This window comes from Eumetopias jubatus, unplaced genomic scaffold, assembly GCF_037043125.1.
Source record: "Eumetopias jubatus isolate StellerSeaLion01/CBP00866 unplaced genomic scaffold, mEumJub1_p1.0 scaffold_10, whole genome shotgun sequence".
NCBI lineage: Eukaryota > Metazoa > Chordata > Mammalia > Carnivora > Otariidae > Eumetopias > Eumetopias jubatus.
Window position 1 is genome coordinate 104,208,216 of NW_028274816.1, and position 26,526 is coordinate 104,234,741.

The window sequence follows — 26,526 nt, forward strand, 5'->3', positions numbered from 1 at the left end:
GTGTTTCTAATTCTATAAGGTTCAGGGTTCAAAGTGATGGGAGGTGGAAGAGCAAGGCTTATTTGGTGGTAGGGAGCCTGTAGCTTGTGCTGGTACTGTAGCATTAAGCCCAAGCAGATTAGTCAGAGTCCACCTTTGGAGTTAAGTAGAAAAACCAAAATGGTATTTTTGTTTTAGGAGGTTTATCATAGGGTTCAGACATCATAGGAATATTAGGAGTTACCTCCCTGTGGAGGTACTGATTTATAGTCTCTTTGTCCTTTAATAAAGGCTGGGCTGGCTTTTTGGGATGTAAACGTGTTTTCAGATGCAGTAAATTTTAATGTACAGCCTCCCTGACCCAGTGGCATGAAAACCATTACAGAATTAATAGTTCTCCTATTTCCACAATGTGCCAAAAGTCCACATCCCAGCATTTTGTTTGTAGGAGAACTGATGCCATTCCTGAGAGCTGGGCTCCTTGTTTCTCTGCATCACATGGAGGAGGAGTCCAGACTTCAATCGCTCCACTGTATGCTCCCTTAGATAAAACAGTAAAAAATTTGCAGCCATAGTTCACTTAAAACAATTTCAAGCTCACTTGAAGTAATGGGGGCCTGGAATGCTAGGTGGGCATGAAGATAAACCCTTGCTACTATGTAGCAACCCAATTGGACCTTTTTTGGAGGAATAGGTCTGAGTCTGGATTCTGGGGGACATCAATAAGAAGCCCTTCTCATAAATATAGAAATCCAGGAGACCATTTGAGTGCAACACAAGTTCTCAGTATTTGGAGGGTCCTCTCAAAATTCTGCGGCCTTACTTTGATTTTGACACCTGCACTGTGCCATTCCTGATGATTCCATTCAGGATCTGTATCAGCAGGACGGGGCACAGTCCCCAGCACAACTCTTCTGGATTAAAAAAAAAAAAAAAAGCCAGGTGATTCATTTGTGTGTGTGTGTGATAAATGGAAGTGACTTCATCAGATATTGAAGAAGATTTCTATATTCAGCTCTTTCTGCAGGTTGGAGTTAGCATAGAGTTGGAAAATCAGCTTTGGCGTTCTTTCCTGACTGTCTCTGATTTCCTCTAGTGTTCTCCCTTTTCTGGTCATCAGCTCTCAACAACTCTGCCACTTTTGTGTCCCAAGGTAATAAGAAGTAGGAAACGAAACATTGCAAAGTGGAGCAAGAAAAGTTATCGGTTACCGTATCAGAGTCAAATGTCTTGGGTGACACTAAGGAGGACATGGGCAAGGTGATACCAGAGTGCTTTATCTTGTGATGCTGATACAGTAGCAGCCTCTCAGACATATAACCAGGTTGGATTTCTCACAAGTTTCTCACCTAGTTTTGAATCCTATCCCATTGGTTTCTGCAGAGAAAAAAAAAATGTTACGTGGTTTTTAAGTTTGTTCTGGGTGGGGAAAATCTTATGGGGAATGTACTACATATCAGGGGCTCAGCTTCCCCAAGCAGAGCCAACAGATTCCAAAATGAGTAAACTGGGAAGCTTTTTCTCTCTTTCTGTCTTCATCCCAGATCAAAGAATCCCGAGTTAGGATCTGGATGAAGGATAAGCCCCTGAATTGTCGATGGGCACACCCCACACACTGACCCAGCATCTGAACTTGCTTAACAGGGAGCCGGGGCTAACCTGCTTCACCCTGCCTGAGAACCAGGGAGCACTGCATTTCTCCACAGGGTGGAGGAGAAGAGGCAGAATAAACCAAGCCTGGGACACCTCCCTCCTGTCTAGGTGTCCTCATTCTCCTGTTTCAAAAGACTGCAAGGACATGAAGTCAACTTCTACCTGTCTTCTGCTGCTGGTGTCTTATGTATTCTTAGTTTGACCTGATTCCTCTTCTGTCTTTTGGCTTCATGTTAGGGGTTCTTGGTCAAAACCTGCTCTGATGTACATGAAGATTTCAGGTTCAAAATCCATGTGTTTTAAAACAGGTATTTTATAAATGGGGGAGAAATGAAGCAGGATATAATTGCCAAAAACTGGCCTTGAGGTTAGTGACTCTTGGAAAGATTTTCCTTAAGGCCTAGGTCTGAAAATTTAGTGCAACAATAGCATGAATTCTCAGAAGCAACCCTTTCAAGGGAGCCAGTGAGTCATACAGTATCCAGTCAAGTCACTTAAAGCAGATGACAGTATAGGAAACTTTCACAATCCCTGGGCAATCTCATTTTCTCCCCCCTCCCTTTTTTCCCTTTTCAATCCCTCTACCCCTCTATTTCTACCCTTGAGTTAGTTTTTTGAGGGGTAGGAAGTACCTAACATCTCGGAAGCTAGGTTGGGAAACATGCTTAGCTGTAAAAGCTGAGCTTTATAAATTTTGTGTTTTAGAAATGTACATCAGGAGCAGTTGGGGAGGGTCTTTTCTAAAAAAATCTTTCAAATTTGATTTTCTGTGCGTATGGCCGTTCTGTAAATACTTTGGGGTTTTTTCATTTTTTTGAAAGTAGACAAAATCTGGGATTTTTCCCCCCGAAACATTACAAAAGAACCTGTTTATTTACATGCAAATAAATTTCTTTGATAAAAAGTATTATGCCTTTGTGTAGTAAATTTTTAACCTTTGAGCAATTTTCACTTATTCAGCTTTTTTAAAAAAGGATTTTAGGGGGGAGTGGGGGAGGGGCAGAGAGGGACAAGCCGACTCCCTGCTGAGCAGGACCTGGAGGGGTGGCTCAACCCTGAGATCATGACCTGAGCCAATCAAGAATCAGCAAAATTAAGAGTCAGCAGTGCAACCGACTGGGCCACCTGGAGAACCCCTATTCAGCTTTTTAAAAGTCCACCAATCAGAAAAAATTCAATCAGGAAATAAAAGTTTTCCCTGAGTATTACTCAAAGTAGGTTAACTGTAAAGGATAACTGAAACCTGGTAAAAGACCTGTGAAAGTTTGCTTCATTTGATTTATCTGCTTGAGCCAGTTTTACTATCTTTTGCAGGTCTTAGTCACCAAATTCATCAATAATTGGGAGAAAACTGCTCTTAGATTAGATAGGACTAAAAAGCTGTGTTTATATGGCTGAAGTGAAATAACAGAGGTAGCAGACAATATAACATCTAGACCTGGGTTTGTGGGCCTGAGAACGAGTTTCTGAAGCTAGGTTCCTTGCTTAAGAAGCCCTTTCTAGGACAAACACGAGAAAGTTTAATAATAAAAAGTGCTTGAAGAGTTGGGTAATAAAGCTTCCAGCTTAAATATGCCTGTTTTGTTTTTATAATTTTTACTTTCTTTTTTATTTTTTTTAAATCTTGATCATTTTATTACATTTCTAACGTATTCTTTTTTTAATAATTTTTTATTGTTATGTTAATCACCATACATTACATCGTTAGTTTTTATTTTTACTTTCTTTTTTAAGAGCAGGAGCAGGGGTTGGGCTGGCGGGAGGGGAGGGCCAGAGGGAGAGAGACTCTCAAGCAGGCTCCACGCCCAGCTGGGAGCTCAAGCAGGGGCTGGATCTCACCACCTTGAGATCATGACCTGAGGGGAAAGAGTTGGATGCTTAATTGACTGCGACACCCAGGCACCCCAGAATATGCCTATTTAATAAAAAAAAAAAAATCTCCAGCACAAGTTGCTCTTAAGTAAGCTCCTCTCTATTTTATTTTTAAGTAATCTCTACACCCAACGGGGCTTGAACCCACAACCCCGATATCAAGAGTGGTAGGCTCCACCAACTCAGCCAGCCAGGTACCCCAGTAATCTCTCTTAAATCAGATTCGTAACAAGCCAGTCACTAAAACGAATTAAAAGAGGTATGAAGACAAACATACTTACTTTGGAATACGATTAGGGACAGTGATCCTGCCAGGACTGCTGGAATTTATGATACAGTTTCTAATATTTCATCTTGGGTACACGATTCTGTAGTTTGTCGTTCCAAAAGAGGGTAAACTTATTCCTTAGTCCATGGAAATTCGATAATAAATTTCAAGACCTTGAGGGCTGGTGTTGCTAAAGTATAACATTATAATGACACAAACTAGCTTGTATGTAAGGAGCCAAGGAGTCAGATGAATGTAATTTCCACTGAGCCAGCGCCCCCGCCTACTCGTGAAGACACGCTTGTTTCTCCCGCCAAAGTGGCGTCAGGATCAGGTTCTCACCAAGCAGAGCCCTGATTGGAGGACGGGCAGGCACTAGAGCCCATTGGGCGCCAGCGGCAGTCTGGTGGCGGAGGGGCGGGGGAAGCCAAAGGCACTTCAGCCTCGTACGGCCCCCCCGCAACCACCAAAGCGCGCCCCTCCCCCAGCTAAAAGGAATGGTCGCCCAGCTCCTGCGCTGCACCCCCTGACCCCAAGGCGCGAGGTGCGGCCTTGCTGCATATTCCTGGAGCAGAGGGTAGCGCAATTACCGCCCCCCCGTCCTCCTGATCTATGCACAGGGAGACCCACGCCCTGCCGCGGCCCCCCAGGCCTCCCTGCAACACCCGGTAATGCAATCCACGGGGGCGGGGGAGGCGGCGGCAGCGACAGCAACGACGGCGGCGGCGGCGGCAGCACTGCCTCAATCTAGAGACAACCAGAAAGAGGAGGAAAATGGCTCCGAGCAGGGACCGCCTGCTGCACTTTGGGTTCAAGGCGACAGTGAGTGATAGGGGAAAGGAGTTGGGTGGCCGGGAAGGACATGTGTGGCTGCACAGGCTACCGGGGAAGAAGCGACAAGACTAGGGGGCTGGGAGGGCTTGACAGAAACCTCAAGTGTTTGCTGGGTGAGTGCGTGCTGTTTGCCGGCGAAGGGGATTAGATGGGCTCCGGTACTGTGTGCAGTTGTCCTGCTTTCCTCACTCGCGAGTCCGCGAGCACGCGCGCACTCACACCCTCCCCACAGCCCCTCCCATACACAAATACACACAGACAGATAGGCACTTCCCTGCCTCTCCTCGCGGTGGGCTTGCGTGCCTCGGAGGCAAGAGCGGGCTCGCGCCGCCGCCGCCGCGCTCCGGCTGCTCCCGGGCGGACTGTCGCGGGCTGCGCCCGGGAGTGGGGGAGGGGTGGTCCCGCGCCGCTGCCGCCGCAGCAGCCGCCGCCGCGGCCGCCGCGCGCTCCTCCTCCTCCCCTCCCCACGCCGTTCCGAGGCCCGGGCGGCTCTGCCCAATGAGGAGCGGCGTTGCTGGCAGGTGGGGAGTGTTTTTGTTTTGGGTTGAAGTTGAGGCTGAGGGGAGAGAGGAGCTAGCGACTAGCAGTCGTCGCTGCCGCCGGCTCTGCGGGAGGTGGAGGAGGCCCCGCCGGAGCCGAGAGGTTTCCCCTCCCCGCTGACGGCCCCTGCCCGTCGCTCCTCTACCTCCTCCCGGTCCCGGAACTCCGGGGCCTGCCCCGGGCCCCCAGTCTTTGAACTCTGCACGCCGCAGCGCCGGGCCCCGGCCGCACCCGCCGGCCCCATGAGGAGGGACGTGAACGGAGTGACCAAGAGCAGGTTTGAGGTGTGAGCCTGGGGGGGCTGGGGCGGCGTGAGCAAGGCGATTCCCGCTCTTATGCCCTGAAAATTTCGCTCGGCACGGAGCCTCCTCCCTTGCCTGGCGCCGTCACCCGCCGATCGCTGGGGCTGCCAGACTTCTTTCCCCTTTCTCGCGACCCGAAAAGCCCGGTGCAGCCCAGCTTCCCTAGTCCTCCGGGCTGGTCGCCTCCAGCCTGTTCCACCAGCGGGCCCGGGCAAGGGATTAGCTCTGGCGCCCTAATTCCCCCCTCCCCCCAGTATCACTCAGCTTTCCATCCTTTACACAATCCTTGGCTTCTCTCCCTCCACCCGGCAGAAAAAGCATCACAGCTCCGATCAACCGGAGCTGGCTTCTTTTCTTTCTGCCACCTGGGACGTTATGGGCCAGGGGGCCATTTCTCAGTGTTTGAGAGACCTTGGTTAAACTAGGGAAGTGGAGGTGGTAGACTAGGATGATAGAGACGACCACGAGTTTTCGGTGCTCTTTGGTTTGGGTATTGTTCTGATACTTCCTCTTCTTTCCCGTTTGGTCTGTACTTTTGTAGTTCATTGTTTCTGGGAACTCTTAGATGTGTGCGGTCGAGACTTCAGAAAATCCACTCTTTAAGAACTTTTTCTCCTCTGGCGAGAAAGGTTTATAGCTAATGGAATTGAGGAATGGATGAGAAAACAGGAAAACACCTGCAAGCGTCTTCAGTGAGTAGTCACCGTGTTAAGGAAGTGATTCCTCTGGGAAGTGAAGTGTTCTAACTACGGATGAATTGCAGTAGTGTGGTAATATACCCCAAGGTTTACTGAGGGGCTAAGACGGTGAGACAAAAGTTTCAGGAAACTTGCCCACTAGGTGCCCAGGGTGAAATTGTTACCTAAGGGTCTTTCTTCAGTTTAGTCTATTTTTTTTAAGATTTTATTTATTTATTAGAGAGAATGAGAGATAGAGAGCACGAGAGGGAAGAGGGTCAGAGGGAGAAGCCGACTCCTTGCCGAGCAGGGAGCCCGATGCGGGACTCCATCCCTGGACTCCAGGATCATGACCTGAGCCGAAGGCAGTGGCTTAACCAACTGAGCCACGCAGGCGCCCTCTTGGTTTCTTTTTATGCTTATGGGAAAAATACTTTAATTTATCCACAAAGATCTAGGTAGCAAGTGTTGGGAAGAAGTTTAAATTCAGAGCTCTACGGTAATTACTGTTGGAGGTGAGGAATGGAGAAAATTGAGAAATTGGTCTCTTCAGAGTTTTCATATTTAACTTAATCATAGGAAGAAAATATTATAGTAGGTATGATTTGGTGTTTAACAGAACTTTAGGTTGCCTTAAAGTAGAGAGATCCAATAAGCTTAATTTAGGATGGTTTCATATTTAGTACTACTGTGCTGTAAAGTCCAGACTGTCATCAAAATTACTGAGTGGACTTTTAGCAGTTAACAGGAATCTTGAAAGAGAAACCCAAATACTTAAGATCTGAGTGGGGGATAGCCTTCTGCCATTGAAGTCTGCTCTTTATCATTTTGCTATTTTCTTGTAGATTGAGATACTTTGGAAGGAGTTCTTTTGTAGTATGTGTTGTAAAATTGCATTGCTGCATCCTGTTTTTGTAATTATCTTATATTTTAATTTGTAGTTTACCTGTAGTAGTGGTACTATCATAATAAAGTTTATTGCATTGTTAAGTATATTTATTTACCTTGAACTAAACCAGTTGAAGCTTTCTAAAGGTGTCTGATAAGATAAAGAATAAGGGGATTAAAAAATTCTCCTTCTACAGTATTCATGATTAGCTTTTGGTTTATAAATATTTTAGTCTTTTATGATAAGAAGGGGGTTCCATGGCAGAACGCAAATGAGAAAGTTTGGAAATGATACATGTTAATGAGTTTAATTATCTGAGTATTTCTTTTTTTTTTAAGATTTTTATTTATTTATTAGAGAGAGAGAATGAGAGATAGAAAGCATGAGAGGGAAGAGGGTCAGAGGGAGAAGCAGACTCCCCACCGAGCAGGAAGCCCGATGTGGGATTCGATCCCAGGACTCCAGGATCATGACCTGAGCCGAAGGCAGTCACCTAACCAACTGAGCCACCCAGGCGCCCTTATCTGAGTATTTCTTAAAGTCATTTACCTCTTCTTTTTTTTTCCATTTACCTCTTTACTGACCTAGTTTACAAGTAGTAAAACAATAAACTGTTAGGGCTCTTATGAAGTAGTAAACTTACTGCTAATTCATTGAAAACATTTTAAATATTTAGTTTCAATGGATAAAACATGTAGACAAAATAAAGTAGTCTTTTCATGTCAAAAATATTTACATCAAGTTATTTTTTTAATTCTCAAAATTACAGAATGGTTTTTAAAGGACTTATAATTTTATGATTGTAAGTAGACAGCCGATCCCTGAGAATTTTTGGGAGGGGAAGAAATTTTTGTAGCAAATAATAAGTCATGTCAAATTATGGTTAAGACAGAAAGTGAAATAATTGTTTTCTTTTTCTTGGTCACATTTTTTTTCTGGGTGGAAGGTAACTAAACTTTATCTTTTTATAGTTGATTCATTATAAGGAATATTATGTGCATTATGCTTTTGGATGTTGTAACTGCAGGCCATATACTTTAAATCTCATGCTCAGGTCTGGAGCTGTAGAAAAAAATTTAAAGTTAAAATAAAGGGAGTAGAGTACTTGTTAGCCAGATATGTAGCATCCTGTAGAATAGCCAAAGTAGATAATAGTTGGGTAGAAGAGTTAAAGAGTTAAGAGTTAAAGAGATACAGAGATGGTGAAAATTATTGTTCCTTGCTGTATCACTTTGGCATTAACTTTCCACAAAAATAACCCTTATAAGCTAATATAATGAGTGCTGATTAATGTGTCTCTCAGTTGAAATTCTTCATCTAAATACTTTTTATTACATTTCTTACAGTATACATTGTTTTGTGGCAAATTTTGATAATTTCCTTTCAAACTTAATAATTATTATTAAATCCTGCATGCCAGGCACTGAGCTAGATGTTTTACCTTAGTTACTTCTAATTCTCACAATTCTGTTTTACAGTTGAGGAAAGCTAGGGCTTAAGAAGTGCTCAAGTGCACAGCTAGTAAGTGGGGGAGCCAAGATTCCAACCTGCTTTTTTTTTTTTTAACTTCACTGTCATTCTGCTCTGTTTTTAGCATAACATAGCATAAAAGCCCATAAAATGTGTGGGCAAGAACTTCCCTAAAATTCTTCATCCAGTATATTTTATTTTGTCTTTGCTATCAAGAATGAAGTTGTTCTTCATTTGAAGTACTATAATAGTGTGTTACCTTTTTAAAAAAATTTTAGGGGATGTAGGGGCAGAGAGAGAGAGAGAATCTTAAGCAGGAGCATGTGGAGCTTCACTCGGGGCCCAATCTCACAACCCTGAGATCATGATCTGAGCTAGAATTAAGAGTTGGATGCTTAACCAACTGAGCCACCCAGGTGCCCCTATGTGTGTTATCTTAACACTTGGTAAGATTAGTGACAGACATGTATAAATAAGGTAGCCCTTGAATCTTAAGTTTAGATTTTTTTTCAGTAAAGCCTCTCCATTTCATTGTTTTCTTAGTAACTCCATCATAAGATGATATTGGGGGAAAATTTCTTTCTTATTTGGGTTCATTAAAAAGTCTAGCATTATCTATTGTGAAAACATTAACTGACATCACAGATACTATTTACAGTTTCATCAGGGCCTGGGAATGTTAAGATTCACGTAGGAAATGATAAGTTCCAATTTGGATACTTTGAATCCCTGTTCATTAATTGTTTTCTCATTACATCTCACTGCTGCTTTGGTAAATGTATAATATTACAGCAGTAAGATTAAATTGTAATACTTGCTTGCCTGCTTCATTTTATCAAGTCAGTTTGTCCAAAATAAGAAAAATCATAAAATGTAGTATGGCAGAAAAAATATACTGCATTGGGAGTTGGAAGAACTGGATGTTAGTTAATCTTGATTTTTGCCACCAATTAAATATAACTTTGGTCATTTCTTTTTATTTCTCCAGTTTGATCGTTTCCCTCCTTTGTAAAACAAAGAAGTTAGAATCAACTGTTTCGTTCCTTTCGTTCCAAAATCCTATGAATCTGTCATTTTTTTTTAATCTGATTTTTAAAATAAAAGCAGAGGACCACATTTCCTTGGCTGTTTCTTCTAAAACAGCAACTCCAATACTGTTAACGTTTGTAGGCAGAGTTGCACAGTACTGCTAAGGCTGCAGTAATTACCTTTTTTCTCCTGTAAGGTTTTATCTTATAATCTAAAGAACATTCTGCATAGTAAATGACCATCTTTTCCTAATTGATACTTGTGGAAAATGTTACACATTTTTCCAGTGGGTGACAGCCATTCGTTTCATTCTATTTGAAAAGCCTTGCAATGGGAAAGAGAACTAGTAAAAGTAAGGGATTTTGTATTTAACACTTTAGAGATTAGTTTGAAAGCAGTTATCTAATATTATACAAGGTACAAATTAGAGGTTTAGGCTTTTGGGGCCCATTCAGACAATCTCTGTTTTTTTTAAATAGTGTTATTGATGTTTATTGTATAAATATGGGTCCTTTTTACCCTTTTTTTAAAAAAGATTTATTTGAGAGAGAGAGCAGAAGCAGGGGGAGCAGCAGAGGAAGCAGGAGAAGCAGGCTCCCTGCTGAGCAGGGAACCCGATGTGGGGCTGGACTGGACGTGGGGCTCGATCCCAAGCCCCTGGGATCATGACCTGAGCCTAAGACAGTCCCTTAACTGACTGAGCCACCCAGGTGTCCCTCCCTTTTACCTTTTGAAGCATGGTATGTTTTATCATGTACTTACTGTAGTAACTCATTATTTAAAAATCAGCATGTTTCCTTCTGCAGTCTACATAGGATAAATCATTACATATTGAAAACTTTTCCATTGTGAAAATTTTTTAATTTGGCAAAAACTTTACAAAGTGTGTTCTTGATATTTAAGTCATACGTTCTTATTTCTTAGGTATAATCTGTTTCTGCATCGAGGATTTTCATTCATTGAATCAGTATTAGAAATGTTTAGAAGTATTTACACGTTAAAATTTTTATATTCTTATGGTTTAGGTCATTTGTCAGTTTTAGCTGTTAGTGTTGATATCACTTTTTAATCTTAATTTCTAAAATCCTTCTTTTTTGGGACACCTGGGTGGCTCAGTTGGTTAAGCGTCTGCCTTTGGCTCAGGTCATGATCCCAGGGTCCTGGGATCGAGTCCCACATGGGCTCCTTGCTCAGCAGGGAGTCTGCTTCTCCCTCTGCCTGCCATTCTCTCTGCTTGTGCTCTCTTCCCCCCTCACCCTGACAAATAAATAAATAAAAATCTTTAAAAAAATAAAATAAAATCCTTCTATATTTATCTCTCAAGTGTCTCTTTTCAAATCTTGGTCTCGTTTTTCTTGCAAATTATTAAGTACTTTTGTTACAGGCCAGGGATTCCATTCCAGCCCTTAGATTACAGGTTCCCAACTGGTGGCAGATTGGGAACTGAATTAAAATTTTCAGTAATCTAACTAGTACTGTGGTTTTGGAAGGGTATTTTTAGATGTTCAAAATAAAATATTCCGTTGCACCAGGAAAATCCAAGGGAGGGAGGAAGAAGAAAGAATGCCCTTAAACTGACCAAATTTAGCTGCTTGTGTGTAGTTGTCTTTATACTGTTTTCCTATTTGGTCTTCCAGACTTGATGGATTCTTAGATGAGATCCCTACCCAAAAATTGACTCAGAAAAATGAAGGCATACAACTTGGTCTTACAGTTTTATGTCTTAGTGCATTTGGATCCATTTGATAAAAGATTTTAACTTAATAACAACTAAGAATAGGTGGTGGTATTGAACTGTGCAGTGGTATTTGTGCTTGATTCATCTTGCTTAATTATATAACTTTTAAAAATGAAGATATGTATTCAAATGTAAGTAAATCCAAAACATATTTGCATTAGCTTTTGAAGACTTTCTGTTAAAAGAATGGCTTTGCTGGGTATTTATTTTCAGCACATATCTAGTAACTATTTAGCAGGCATATGAGTTATAGCAGTAGGTTAAGTAACCTATATTCCCTAATCATTTTTCCTCTAATTTGATTTTGTGATATTCTCTTGGATATAATAAGCCTCATATCTGACAGTTGTAATCAGGTGCAAATGTAATTTTTTGCTCAGTCTCTTAAGTTGCTATGAGGTTAAACCAATTAAATCATGGTGGACAAGAATTTAGTCAGTTATGAAATATATATTGGCAATGTCTTCCATTTTTGTCCTTGAATTTTGTCCCAGGAATTTTTTTTTTTAAAGATTTTATTTATTTATTAGAGAGAGAGAGACGCACACACACAATGAGAGAGGGAACACAAGCAGGGGTGGAGGGAGAGGGAGAAGCAGGCTTCCCTCAGAGCTTGGAGCCCGATGTGGGGCTCCATCCCAGGACCCTGGGATTACGACCAGAGCCGAAGGCAGACACTTAACGACTGAGCCACCCAGGCGCCCCTGTCCCAGGAATTTCTAGTAAAAACTAAAAAGGAAATAGAATACCGTGAAAGCAAGTTGCAAATTGAACTTATGCATTACTTTGGTGCTAAGACAGAAATCCTACCTAACAACATGGGGCTGAAGGTTAGCAATAAATCAAATGCCTGCCTGATTTTATATAATCAGATATGCCAACTATTATGGTATTTGTGGGTTAGTGTGACTTCCTGATCAACTAGAGGATGGAGGCAGATATAATTTCATAATTGTTTAAAAGTAAAAAATGGAAAAGCATTTTCAGTTTTACTTATAATTTGCAATAATAAGAAGAGGCCCTAGGGGCATCTGCTTTCGGCTCAGGTCATGATCCCAGGGTCCTGGGATCGAGCCCCGCATCGGGCTCCTCGATCCGCGGGAAGCCTGCCTCTCCCTCTCCCATCGCCCCGCGCCTGTGTTCCCTCTCTCGCTGTGTCTCCTTCTCTCAAATAAATAAATAAAATCTTAAAAAAAAAAATAGAAGAAGAAGCCCTAGGTATAGCTATTCTGGGTGCTTCGAGTTTGCTTTACTATCTGCAGAATGAGGTGATTTATGTGGCAGGGAAGACCGGCAAAAAGAATGCAGTAAAATATCTAGATTAGGGCAGGTTTTTAAATATAGAGTACCTATTCTTTTTTTTTTTTAAGATTTTATTTATTCATTTATTTGACAGACAGCGAGAGAGGGAACACAAGCAGGGGGAGTGGGAGAGGGAGAAGGAGGCTCCCCGTCGAGCAGGGAGCCCGATGCGGGGCTCGATCCTAGGACCCTGGGACTACAACCGGAGCCGAAGGCAGACGCCCAACGACCGAGCCACCCAGGCGCCCCTAGGGTACCTATTCTTTTGCATATGCCACACTTGATTGACAGTTTAGGCCCAGGGAAGGTCATTCCCAACTCTGTGTATACTGAATTGCAGTTTACCAACAAAGAGCCAGTTTTGTTATGTTTTTTGTTTTCTTTTTTCCTCTTTCAAGGTGGGTGGGGAGAAGAAAAAGAAAAGAAAGGATTTTCAGTTGCCTGCAAATTAACAATTTAATGTTAACTGTAAATGTTAGCTGCAAAGTTTTCGAGAGTTCTCTGTTAGAATATAATCCTTTTTTTGTCATGTTATTTTTGTTTGTTTTGTTTTTAAATCATTCTTTGTCATCTTATTTTTTGAATCAGATCATTTATATATTTTAATGTTTTTTTTAATATTTTATTTATTTATTCATGAGAGACACAGAGAAAGAGAGAGAGAGAGGCAGAGGGAGAAGCAGGCTCCCAAGGAGCAGGGAGCCCAATGTGGAACTCTATGCCAAAACCCTGGGATCATGACCTGAGCCAAAGGCAGACACTTAACCATCTGAGCCACCCAGGCACCCTATATTTTAATGTTCTAATTTTGAAATTAATTGGAGTAAAAAGAGGATGAAAGTGTTAAGGCTATGTCTTAAGGATTTTACAAATGGAAATAATACCATTCTGAACTATGAAATAAGTATTACATATGTATATTTCATAAATGCATTATATGTATATATAATGATATGTGTATGTGTGTACTGGTATCTGTATGTCTTTTCTGGACCTCCATTACTGCAGGTTCCTTTCTAGCATAGAAATTCTGTGATTCTCTATAAATAAATCCCCCAACTTGCTACAGATTAGAGATTATTCAGTTTATTGCCAGTGTTCTTATATTTCTTTGCGTACAACTGCTAATAAAGACAAAACAGTCTATGTGATCTTAACCCATATTCTCCTTTGGATTCCTGCTTGTTTTTGCTTTGAATTATGATAGAAGTGGAGGTAGACGCTTGAAGAAAAAAACAAACTAGTGTATATCTGTCCAAATGAACACCTTTGCCAAAGGAGTAAAGAACGGGTATAATGATTGTATGATATTCTGGAGTTCAGTGTGCTGTGATTCGGTTTCTTAGGGTGTATGGAATTTATATATTTATATAGAGAGAATCTATTTAAGAGCATTAGCTTTGTCTGAGCTCTCAAACTCTGAAGTCTGAGTTTGAACCCTGGCTTTGCCACCTACCATCTATGTGAGCTTGGACAAGTTATTTAATCTCTCTGAGTCTCAGATTTTCAATATCTAAAATGGGTATAATGCTCTCTTCACTGGATTATGGGGATTTAATTCTATAATGTTTGTATAGCACTTAGCAAGTTGTCTACTGAACAGTAAGGGCTCAATAAATAATGCCTATTATTATATTACTCTGTGGAATCCACCACACAATAGATGACTCTCGTATTACTTTGTGGAGTAGAAGTGTTTTTAATTAGACTTTTTGTAAATCATTATTTTAAATATCTTAAAGGAATTTACTATTTAAAGGAAAAATTCTATTACAAAGGAAAGAATGTAACTAATTATCTCTTTATCTGATTCAGTTTTATATATTGGATTTATTAAACAGGAACACCTATGAATTTTAATCCGTGTAGTTGAAGAGTAGTAATTTAGCAGTGTTTCAATCTGGGGTTTTATACTGCAATCATTATTCTATTCATTGTTAGGCAAATGTGGGTAAATGCCTCCTAAGATAAGAATCTGGCACTAAATTTTAAGTTGACATTTAAAACACTAGATCAGTCAGCTTTTACCCAGAAATCGGTCATTCTTCCTTCCCTGATTTGTAGAAAATAAAACTATGGCATGATTGAACACAGACAAGTAGAGATGTATTCATTTTTGAAAAAGAACTCTGCATTACTAATACCCTTTCCCCACACTCATCCTTACCAGCTTTTTTTTTTTTTAAAGATTTTATTTATTTATTCATGAGAGACAGAGGGAGAGAGAGAGAGAGAAGCAGAGGGAGAAGCAGGCTCCCAAGGAGTAGGGAGCCCGATGCGGGACTCGATCCCAGGACCCTGGGATCATGACCTGAGCCGAAGGCAGACGCTTAACCATCTGAGCCACCCAGGCGCCCCCTTGCCAGCTTTTTGAAAATTTTCACATGTCCTTCATGTAAAGAAGCCCATGTTGAAAAAAATCACATGCTAACTTATTTCTGCAACCCATTTGTGAAAAAGAAACCTCACCTGTTTTGGAATTCTCCTTGGATAAGTTAAAACATTTATTTAATACTATAACTTTCCTAACATATTCTCATGAATGGTAACTTCAGGAAGATAAGGGACTTAATAGTCAGTATTCTTAGTCACAGCTGATGGGTACGCAACAGAAGTTTCCCAAACCTAGATCTCTACAACAACAACAAATGCAGTTTCACTGAGGTTAAAAATTCCTTAAGAAAGAATAATTGTATTTAGATTATATGCCTCAAAACGTGGATTATAGGTCCTAAGTGACATAAATTTAATCTGAGCTCATCAGTCTCTGGGCCAGACAGAAAAGTTTGCCCAAATAATAGGAGTCAAGATCTCAAGGGACCTACTGTTGGCATTATTGTGAATTTAGATTGAGCCCTGGGAAAAACCACTTACCTCTCTTTGTCTTTAGAGCTCTAAAATAAGATTTCCAATGTGTATTTCCCTAATTTAATATAAATTAGATTAATATTAAAGATGAAACCTTATATAATGTATGTCAGTTATAGCTCAGTTTAAAAAAAAGATAAACCTAAAACTCTTTCTAATAGTAATCCCTGAGTTAAGTGGACATTATTAAGGAGGAATAAGTGAAACTAAATTTCATTTATAGAAACTGAATGACATAGTAGAAATGAATAAGGAAGAACCTGAAAATCTATTAGAATCACCAGTGAAGTTTTTGCCCAATACTGACCTCTTAAAACCTTTGGATCTGGCATGCAAGTTTCAGAAGTTCCCTTAGAGACGATGATGTAAATTACTGTTAAAGAAATACTGGGATAAGGGATACAAAGGTAGCTTGTATTTGCAACCTGAACTCCATGGAGAAAGAGATTAAAATACCATGAATTTGACATCTTACAATCAGTACGCCATCTATTGGGTTTTTATCCTATCATAGATGTTTTAGTCCTAGAAACAAGATGTAGTATCTAATATCCAGCACCTAAAATACAGTTCTTTTATAAGTTGTGTGTTTTACATGATCAGATACATTCGGTTTCACCAGTGAAAACACCAGAACACACTATACAGCCTCTCAAGCTACAAAAAACATCTGAGAGCTCAGGAAAGCTTATCTGACCTTGTCTAGGCTCAGAAAAATCTCAGTATAGAAAACCAAGGTACACTGCTGGTAGGAGTTCAGTACTATTCAAAATTTATTTAACTACCAACTGTGTGTCAGATATTGATAGGTGTTAAAGGCACAAAGCCACTCTAAAACATTTTCTCTGCTTCAGGGAGTTTGTAGTCTAGTTAGTAAGAAAGATAATTAGTGGGTTCTGGTAAATGCAGTGTTAGAGGTATGGGAGAGTGATAAGAACCAATTTCATGAAAAGCATTCACAGTGCTTTTAAAAGAAAACAAAATCCATTGACCCTGCTTTTAAAAATATTAGCACTTTACTGTCCCGTGTAAACTTTTAAAAATGCAAGTATGAATTACTTATCCTTTTCTGTGACATTCTCTGCATTTTTATAGGAGAGGACCAAGGGAAAAGATAGGTTTTTCTTAGTAATTTCTTTGGGTTTGCTGACCCATCTTTAGGGAAACAAAACAGCACCACTAATGGTAGAGCTAATCAGAATAACTGCTCCTCGCTAAAGCCGGACATTCCTCTGAGATTTAAACAGAAATTAAACAAGGTTAGAAAAGAGTAACAGGAAAGTAACTCTTTGACCAGTAGTTCCAGGAATTCATTATATAGTTTGTAGTTATAGACTGGTGCTCCATTTGTTTTTCAGGCAATAAATAATAAGTCTAGTTAAGGAATTTATGAATGACTGCATAATGCTGACCCTCATATATATATAGGTCATCCTGCTCACCACCCCCCGCTTCAGTAGGAGAGATATTTGAACTTCTCAAGTAACTAATATAGCGTTTTACATATTAAAGAACATGTTCCCATTTATGATTTCATTTGAACTTAAAAAAAATCTTGTGTGTTAGATGGAGGATATTTCTCTGCTATTTTATAGATAAGAAAGCAGATGCTCTGAAAGGCGGTTATTTTCCCAACATTAAATAGCTAAGTATAAAAGCCGGAACTTTAATCCAGTTGACTTGAAGTCTGTTATACTTGTCTCTAGTGTATGCTAAGAATGAGTTGTTTTGAATAATTTATTCCTCATTCCTCTTTTGATCCATAACAGGCATTTATAAGATGTTGGTTAGAACTGATTTAACACTTGAGTTTGTGGCCATAGAATTGAGCAAAGTTAGGGGCGCCTGGGTGGGCTTGGGTCATGATCCCAGGGTCCTGCTCCCTGTTCAGCGGGAAGCCTGCTTCTCCCTCTCTCACTCCCCTTGCTTGTGTTCCTTCTCTGTCAAATAAATAAATAAATTTTTTTTTAAAGATTTTATTTATTTGAGAGAGAGAGAGAGAATGAGAGAGAGCACGAGAGGGAAGAGGGTCAGAGGGAGAAGCAGACTCCCCGCCAAGCAGGGAGCCCGATGCGGGACTCAGTCCCGGGACTCCAGGATCATGACCTGAGCCGAAGGCAGTCGCTTAACCGACTGAGCCACCCAGGTGCCCATAAATAAATAAAATCTTAAAAAAAAAATTGAGCAGTTAATTGTGTGGGGGGATTGCGGAGTATGGGAATAGAACCTGTACTTTGGCTTATTAGCCGTACTTACTAGCCAACTTAAATAACTCTCTTAAATAGCTATGAACAAATACTCTGTGTAAAGAATACCAAGGTGCCTGTGTAAATTACAGTTGGACCAAAAGCTGTTAGTATGTAATCCATACGGTCTAGTAAAACTAATCTGATTACCTTCTTTACTATAATTCTTCTTCATGAAGACTAGGAGTGAGATATTAAAAGTTTAATAAGTATTTGTAGAACCTTTGAATATAAGTTTATGAAGCTTCATATTAAGCCTTTTTGCAAGTTTTGTTCTTTGGTTTGACTTACAAAGTCCGGGCAGCATTTTACTCAATTTCACGTAGTGTTATTGTTAAAGATGAAAAGTAGCAATATGCTACTGTTGAGTTAAAATAATAATTTTGGATATAGTATTTTATGAACAAACATTTCTAGATAAAAGATCAGGTAGGTTTAGTATAATCAAAATGTTTTTAGTATCATAAAGTACAAAGAAATATCATTTTCTAAGGTGTTTACATTATTTCTGCCTTTTTTAAAAAATTTATTTATTTATTTATTTCCTTGAGAGAGAGCTCAAACATGGGGAGGGCAGAGGGAGAGGGAGAAGTGGACTCCCCACTGAGCAGGGAGCCTGATGTGGGGCTGGATCCCAGAACCTTGAGATCATGACTGAGCCTAAGGCAGATGCTTAATGGACTGAGCCACCCAGGCACGCCTTTTATTATGCTTTTATATTAGCATTAGTTTTCTCTGTGTTTACATAATTAGTCTCATACTGTGTCTGTCATTCTGTAATTTTAACTACATTATGTCCTATTAGATCTGTAGATGTATTTCTTTTAACAGCTACATAGTATTCTATGAATATTCTAGTTTATAAAGCTAGCTGTTAATGGACCTTTAGGTTTTCTCCTTGGCATTGTAAACAAAAACCCAACAAATGTTCTGGTACCCATACATGCCTTCTGGTGTGTATGTGCAAGTGTTCCTTTATGGCAAATACCAAGGAGAGGGATTTTGGGGTCATAGGGAATCTGTTTTTTAGGTTTATTAGATATTGTCAGATTGCCTTCCAAATTTATGTTTTGGCCCATAGTATATGAGTGAACTTGTTTCTTCATATCTTCACTAACACATGATGTTTCCCAACTTTAAAATTTTTTGTTGACATAGGAAAAATTGTATTTTATTGCTTTATTTTGTATTCTCATTACTACTGAAGTTGAGTGTCTTCCTGTTTTATGTTTGTCTTTGATGTTTGTTTTATATTGAATACTTTTAATTTCTTTCATAGATTGCCTATTTTATCCTTTGTCAAGTGTTAAAAATTGTGTTGTGTCTTTTTCTTTTAATCCCCCTAGGCATTCCTGATATTGAATACTAGCCCTTTGTCTACTTATATATTTGCAAAGATTTTCATTGAGTGGGATTGTCTCTTATATTTGCTTTTTGTGTTTATATAAAAAAGGTGTCCCTTATCCCAAGATTATATTCTTCCATATTTTGTCACATCAAAAATTTTTTTAATCTTAAGTTTTTAATCTACCTGAAGTTTATTTTGTAAGATAGGGTTCTTTTTTTTTTTAAATTTTATTTATTTGACAGAGACACAGCGAGAGAGGGAACACAAGCAGGGGGAGTGGGAGAGGGAGAAGCAGGCTTCCCGCCGAGCAGAGAGCCCGATGTGGGGCTCGATCCCAGGACCCTTGGACCATGACCTGAGCCGAAGGCAGATGCTTAACAACTGAGCCACCCAGGTGCCCCTGTAAAATAGGGTTCTAAATGAACTTTTCCCCCATATGGATACCCAGTTGTCCTAATATGGTTTAGTTCATCTTCTCCCCACTGGTTTTGAAATGCCATTTGTAACATAAAACTAATTAAGTGAATTCAGAGGTCTGTTTTTGAACTGTGTTCTGTTTCTTCCATCTGTTGTTTTTTTTTTAAAGATTTTATTTATTTATTCATGAGAGAGAGAGAGAGAGAGAGGCAGAGGGAGAAGCAGGCTCCCAAGGAGCAGGGAGCCCGATGCGGGACTCGATCCCAGGACCCTGGGATCATGACCTGAGCCGAAGGCAGACGCTTAACCATCTGAGCCACCCAGGCACCCTTCCATCTGTTTTTTTTTATTGCCAGTAACACAATTCTGATTAATTGGCCTTATACATTAATTTGGGGAAATTCATAACTTCATAATATTTTCTTTCCCATTCATGAACATTATACATATTTAGCTTTTTTCAGCACATTTGTATAGAGTTCTTCCTTTAAGATTTTACAGTTTTTCTTAGTTTGATTTCTACATACTTTATGGTTTTTAATATTATTATAAATGGACTTTTTTATATTTTCTTATCACTAATTCAGTCAGCAAATGTTTGTTGAGTACTTTCTACGTGCATGAGATTGCTACTGATGCTGAGGGTATAAAAGTGGACAAAATACAAGAATTGCCCTATGGGAGTTTAAAATCTAGTGAAGGAGGGGCTCCTGGGTGGCTCAGTTGGTTAAGCATCTGCCTTCAGCTCAGGTCATGATCCCGGGGTCCTGGGATCGAGCCCCACGTCGGGCTCCCTGCTCAGCAGAGAGCCTGCTTCTCTCTCCCTCTGCTGCTCCCTCTGCTTGTTCTGTCAAATGAATAAATAAAATCCTAAAAAAAAATCTAGTGAAGGGAATTTGACATAAAACTGATAAAAAAGTAATTACATAATATGTCTGATGCTGATAAGTACTGTGGACAAAAATGAAGGACAAAAAAAAAGAGGAAGGGAGTTGGGCATGGTTCATAATTACATAGAATGGTTAAGGAAGACCTTGCTGCTAAAGTTAACATGTGAGCAGACTTAAAAAAATCATGGAGCAGCAGCACCTGATGCTCCGTTGGTGGAGCATGCAACTCTTGACCTAGGGTTTGTGAATTCGAGCCCCATGTTGGGTGTAGAGATTACTTAAAAAAAAATCTTAAAAAAAAAATGATGGAGCAAGGAAAGACCATTACCGGTAAAGGAATGCAAAAATGAAGGTGGGAGTGTGCTTGATGTGTTCATGGAATGGCCACCAGGTAGGTCACTGTGGCCAGATGATGGTGAAGTTGGGTTGCTGTGGGAGGGATGGGAGGTCAGAGAGTTACGACTGAGAATGGAGAGGGGGTTGATGGAGAGCAGGGCAGATCATGAATGGCCTCATTGGCCATTTTAAGCCCTGAATTTTATTCTGACAAGGGGAGCCAGAGGGATTTTTGGTCAGAAGAGGAACGTGCTATATTTCAAGTTTTGCAAGGATCATTCTTGCTTTGTGGAGAAGTAGTATATAACTGGTGTTTAAGGTTCTTGCAGTAATTCAGAAAAGTAATAGTTGTATGAAGTTGATTGTGGTGGAGGTTTAAGAAGTAATTGGATTCTGGATATATTCTGAAAGCAGAGCTCATAGGATTCACTATCATTAGAAAGCTATAAAGTTTGTTCGGATTTTTTGTGTGCTCGTTTTTGTATCCAGTTAGGATGCTCTCAGCTACAAGTAATAGAAAACTTGTTTAGTAGCTTAAACAACAAGGTGATTGTTATCTCACATTATAAGGAATCCAAAGCAGAGCTTTTGAGTCATGGTTTAGAGCGGGATTTTCCAAGTTCACTTTGCTTAACAATCACCTGGAAAACTGGCAAATCACCTGGCCCACAAAATTGCATTTCTAGGAAATATAAAGGTGATGCTTAAGTGAGTACCACACTTTGAATAATACTGACTTGGAACACAATAATTAGAACCATAGTTTAGTGTTGAGTGTTTGAGCAGAACTGTGGAACCACACTACCTGGGTTCATATCTCAGATTCACTGTTTGCTGTCTGTATTTTAAAAGTTCCAGTATATTGGGGCGCCTGGGTGGCTCAGTCGGTTAAGCGGCTGCCTTCAGCTCAGGTCGTGATCCTGGGGTCCTGGGATCGAGCCCCGCGTCGGGCTCCCTAATTAGCGGAGAGCCTGCTTCTCCCTCTCTGCCTGCCTCTCTGCTTACTTGTGCTCTCTCTCTATCTCTCTGTCAAATAAGTAAAATAAAATCTTTAAAAATAAAAAAAAACTTCATTAAAAAGTTCAGGTATATTGATCTTAAGTGGCTGTTTTCATGGTCATTTCTAATTTTAATTTATTATGTATAATATATGTATATTAGTTACTTATGATAATAGGTGTTTGAAATTTCTTTGTGGTCAAGAGCATCATCGATTTTTGTAAATATTCTGTGTTGGAAGAAAGTAGAATTTTCTGTTTATTGAATGCTTGGGTTTGATGTGGAAAAAAGATCACAGACACAAAATTTTAAAATGAGACTGTCGGGGGCGCCTGGGTGGCTCAGTCGTTTAGCGTCTACCTTCGGCTCCGGTCATGATCCCAGGGTCTGGGGATCGAGCCCCCGCATCGGGCTCCCTGCTCGGTGGGAAGCCTGCTTCTCTCTCTCCCTCTCCCACTCCCCCTGCTTGGGTTCCCTCTCTCGCTGTGTCTCTCTCTGTCAAAAAAATAAAATAAAATCTTAAAAAAAAAATGAGACTGTCTTTTTAAAGAACTGAATTGCAGAAAGGAAGAAGTGCTTACCAGCCAGAGGCTAGAGACCAGAATACCCCATCTTCTTAACATTTCTCAAAATTGTGTCTATTTAAATCTGAATATGAAGTCATGATGGATCAACAGAAGAGGAAGATCTGAGGACCCTTAAGTAGAGGAAGCAAAAGACTTTTAGGTGGTGGAAGAAAAGTGTACTGATTGTCTCCTAGGGGAGGGGAAAGTGGACCTTGTATTTCTAACTTAGAAAAAATTTAAAGTCTGTTTAAACTTGGAAAACTTCAAAAGGCTGATGACACTTTTGAAAGGGATCATAGCGTTTGTCCAATAAAACACTTTATTTTATTATTATTTTCTTAAGATCTTATTTTCTAAAGACATGTATCATATGACCTCACTGATATGAGGAATTCTTAATCTCAGGAAACAAACTGAGGGTTGTTGGAGTGGTGGGGGTGTGAGAGGGATGGGGTGGCTGGGTGACAGACATTGGGGAGGGTATGTGCTATGGTGAGCGCTGTGAAGTGTGCAAGACTGTTGAATCACAGATCTGTACCTCAAACAAATAATGCAATATATGTTAAAGGGAAAAAAAAGAAGAAGATAGCAGGAGGGGAAGAATGAAGGGGAGTAAATTGGAGGGGGAGACGAACCATGAGAGACGATGGACTCTGAAAAACAAACTGAGGGTTCTAGAGGGGAGGGGAGTGGGGGGATGGGTTAGCTTGGTAATGGGTATTAAAGAGGGCATGTTCTGCGTGGAGCACTGGGTTTTATGCACAAGCAATGAATCATGGAACACTACATCAAAAACTAATGATGTAATGTATGGTGATTAACACAAGAATAAAAAAATTTTTTAAAAAATCTTATTTTCTAGGGGCGCCTTGGTAGCTCAGTAGTTAAGCGTCTGCCTTCAGCTCAGGTCATCATCCCAGGGTCCTGGGATCGAGCCCCACATCCGGTCCCTGCTCAGCAGGAAGCCTGCTTCTCCCTCTCCCTCTCTCCCCCTGCTGTGTTTCCTCTCTCACTGTGTCTCTCTCTGTCAAATAAATAAATAAAATCTTAAAAAAAAAGATATTATTTTCTAATTGCTGACATGCAGCACACTGTCTAATTACAGCAAAGCTGATTTTTTCATAAGTTCGTATTTTGGCTGAGATCACTATTTAAAATGTGTGACTTGGAATACATCTAATTTCTGCACCTCAGTTTTCTTATTTATGAAATGGAGCTGGCCATAGAATCCTTCTTTCCAGAGTTGTTGTAAGAGTTAAATGATGTAATACGTAAAAAGTGCTTACAAGGGTACCGGGAGCATAATGTACATCAGTGAGTTTAAGTTGTTATTTGACCTAGTTCATTAAACATCTCTTCCATCAAGCTTGTTAGATGTGTTATTCAGATCCTATAGGTCTCTATTAACTTCCTGCCTGTTTTGTCTGTTGGTTTCTTGAAGAATATTAAAATTCTCCAGCTATGTTGAAATTTATTTCTTCTTTTTTTAAAGATGTATTTATTTGAGAGAGAACATGCAAGCGAGTGGGGGGAGGGGCAGAGGAAGAGGGAGAGAGAGAGACAAGCAAACTCTGGGGAGTGCTGAGCCCTGAGCACAACTCGGGGCTTGGTCCCAGGACCCTGAGATCATGACCTGAGCTGAAACCAAGCCTTGGCCGCTTAATCAACTGCACCACTCAGACACCTCTGTTTATTTCTTCTTATAGTGCAGTTCTTGCTTCATACATTTGGAAGCTCTGTTGTCAGATATATAAACTTCAAAGAATGTTAAATTTTCTTTGTGAATTGTTTCTATAAGGAAAACCTCTTTCTGACTCTTAATGATTCTGTCCTTGAATTAAAAAAGTTTTTTTTTAAGATTTTATTTATTTGTAAGAGAGAGACAGCGAGAGAGGGGGAACACAGGCAGGGGGAGTGGGAGAGAGAGAAGCAGGCTTCCCGCCGAGCAGGGAGCCCGATGCAGGGCTCCATCCCAGGATCCTGGGATCATAACCTGAGCCGAAGGCAGACGCTTAACGACTGACCACCCAGCCGCCCCAAATTAAATTTTATCTAATAATATTGACATAAAGTTTTATTCTTGAGTAAGGGCTTACTTCTTTGGGCTCTCACATTCTAGATTTTGGATTGATAGTTCTTTATACTATTTTTTCCTAATCCCTGCTTTAAAAAAGTCTACTATTATTATTGTCATTTTTAATACTTCACCCAACTTCTTAGTGGTCCTTGGTAGGGGGGTTCATGAGAATAATCTAGTCCATCACTATTGTAAGCAGAGGCAGAAGTACCTGGTACACTTTTCTTCTTTGAAAGTAGATTCTTTTTAAAAGTTCTATTACTGTGGACTTATGGGTGGCGAACTCAGTTATATATGTGGGGACATCTTTCTTTTCTCCTCATTGCCGGGGTCCCCTTAGGTTAGCTGGGTACAGAGCTCTCAGTTGTGTTTATTTTCCCTTAGCACCCTAAAGATATTCCTCTGTTATCTTTTTTTTTTTTTAAGATTTTATTTATTGGGTGCCTGGGTGGCTCAGTCATTAAGCGTCTGCCTGCGGTTCAGGTCATGATCCCAGGGTCCTGGGATCAAGTCCCACATCAGACTCCCTGCTCAGCGGGAAGCCTGCTTCTCCCTCACCCACTCTCCCAGCTTGTGTTCCCTCTCTCACTGTCTTTCTCTCTCTCTGTTGAAAAAATAAATAAAATCTTAAAAAAATATGTTTAAGATTTTATTTATTTTACAGAGAGAGACACAGTGAGAGAGGGAACACAAGCAGGGGGAGTGGGAGAGGGAGAAGCAGGCTTCCCACTGAGCAGGAGGCAGACACTTAACGACTGAGCCACCCAGGTGCCCCTGTTATCTTTTTTTTTTTTTTAAGATTTTATTTATTTATTTGAGAGTGAGAGAGAAAGCATGAACAGGGTGGAGGAGGAGCGGGAGAAACAGATTCCCCACTGAGCAGGGAGCCCCACAAGGGGCTTGATCCCAGGACCCTGAGATCATGACCTGAGTGAAAGGCAGATGCTTAACTGACTAAGCCACCCAGTCACCCCTCCTCTGTTATTTTTTGAACTCTATTTTTTTCTTTTGAACCCTACTGTAACTCAGAAGTCTACTGCGAATTTATTTTTCTTTCTTCTTCAAAGAGCTCTTTTAGTACACATTTTTTAATTTTTTAATTGAGATATTCACATTACGAAAAAGTTTACCCTTTTCTAGTGTACAATGTAGTGGCTTTTAGATAGCCAGATATGTGGAAACCATAACTACACTTAATTCTGGAACATTTTCTGTATTTATTTTTATTTTAAGTAAATTGGGCATGGAGCCCAATGCGGGGCTTGAACTCACAACCCTGAGGTCAAGACCTCATATGTGGAAACCATAACTACACTTAATTCTGGAACATTTTCTGTATTTTATTTTTATTTTAAGTAAATTGGGCATGGAGCCCAATGCGGGGCTTGAACTCACAACCCTGAGGTCAAGACCTGAGCTGAGATCAAGAGTCAGTCACTTAACTGACTGAGCCACCCAGGCACCCTGTTTTCTATGCTTTAGAAACGTGTACCCTTTGTCCTCCCTACCCCCCACAACTCCTTTGTTCCAAGCAACCACTAATCTATTTTCTGTCTCTGTAGGTTTTTCCTTTCTGAACTTTTATATGAATCGAATCATATAGTTTGTAGTCTTCTGTGACTGGTAATCTTAGCATGATGCTTTCTAGGTTAATCCATGTTGTAGCATGTATTGGTACTTCACTCCATTTTATGACGGAATAATTAATTGTATTGATATACCACATTTTGTTTATCCATTCATGCATTAACTGATATCTGGGTTGTTTCCACCTTTTGGCTATTGTAAATAGTGCTGCTATTGAACATTCTTTTTTTGAGAGAGAGAGCGTGTGTGCGAGCAAGCAGGGGGAGGAGCTGAGGGAGAGAGAGAATCTCAAGCAGACTTCCCGCTGAGTGTGGAGCCTCGCGTGGGGCTCCATCTCATGACCCTGAGATCATGACCTGAGCCAAAATCAGGACTTGGTCATTTAACCAACTGAGCCACCCAGGCACCCCAGCTGCTATGAATAATCTTATGAACAAATATGTGTTTGAAATCTGTATTCAGTTCTTCTGTGTATGTACTTTAGGAGTGGAATTGCTAGATTGTGTGGTAATTTTATGTTTAAAATATTGAGGAACTGCCAAACTTTTCCACAGCAGCTGCACCATTTTGCATTCCCATCAACCATGTGTAATGGTTTAGTCTTCTCCATATCTTTACTAACAGTTGTTCTTTTCTTTT

At 40.3% G+C, this 26,526-nt stretch overlaps 1 protein-coding gene across 6 annotated transcripts in view; it reads left to right on the forward strand.

Annotated features, from left to right (window-relative positions):
• The first annotated feature begins 4,394 nt into the window (after window positions 1-4,394).
• FBXL20 (F-box and leucine rich repeat protein 20) overlaps window positions 4,395-26,526 on the forward strand; it is a 105,824-nt gene continuing 83,692 nt past the window's right edge. For 4 of the 6 annotated variants that reach the window (XR_003607103.2, XR_003607101.2, XM_028089818.2 and 1 more), the window contains exon 1: window positions 4,395-4,594. Coding sequence is in view for 4 of the 6 variants with exons in the window: in XM_028089818.2 (XP_027945619.1) it covers window positions 4,547-4,594 (48 nt within the window). In the remaining 2 variants the exon portion in view is untranslated. Of the gene's footprint in view, window positions 4,595-5,144; window positions 5,431-26,526 lie in introns of those variants that run through there. The other 2 variants (XM_028089814.2, XM_028089815.2) reach the window with 2 other exon arrangements.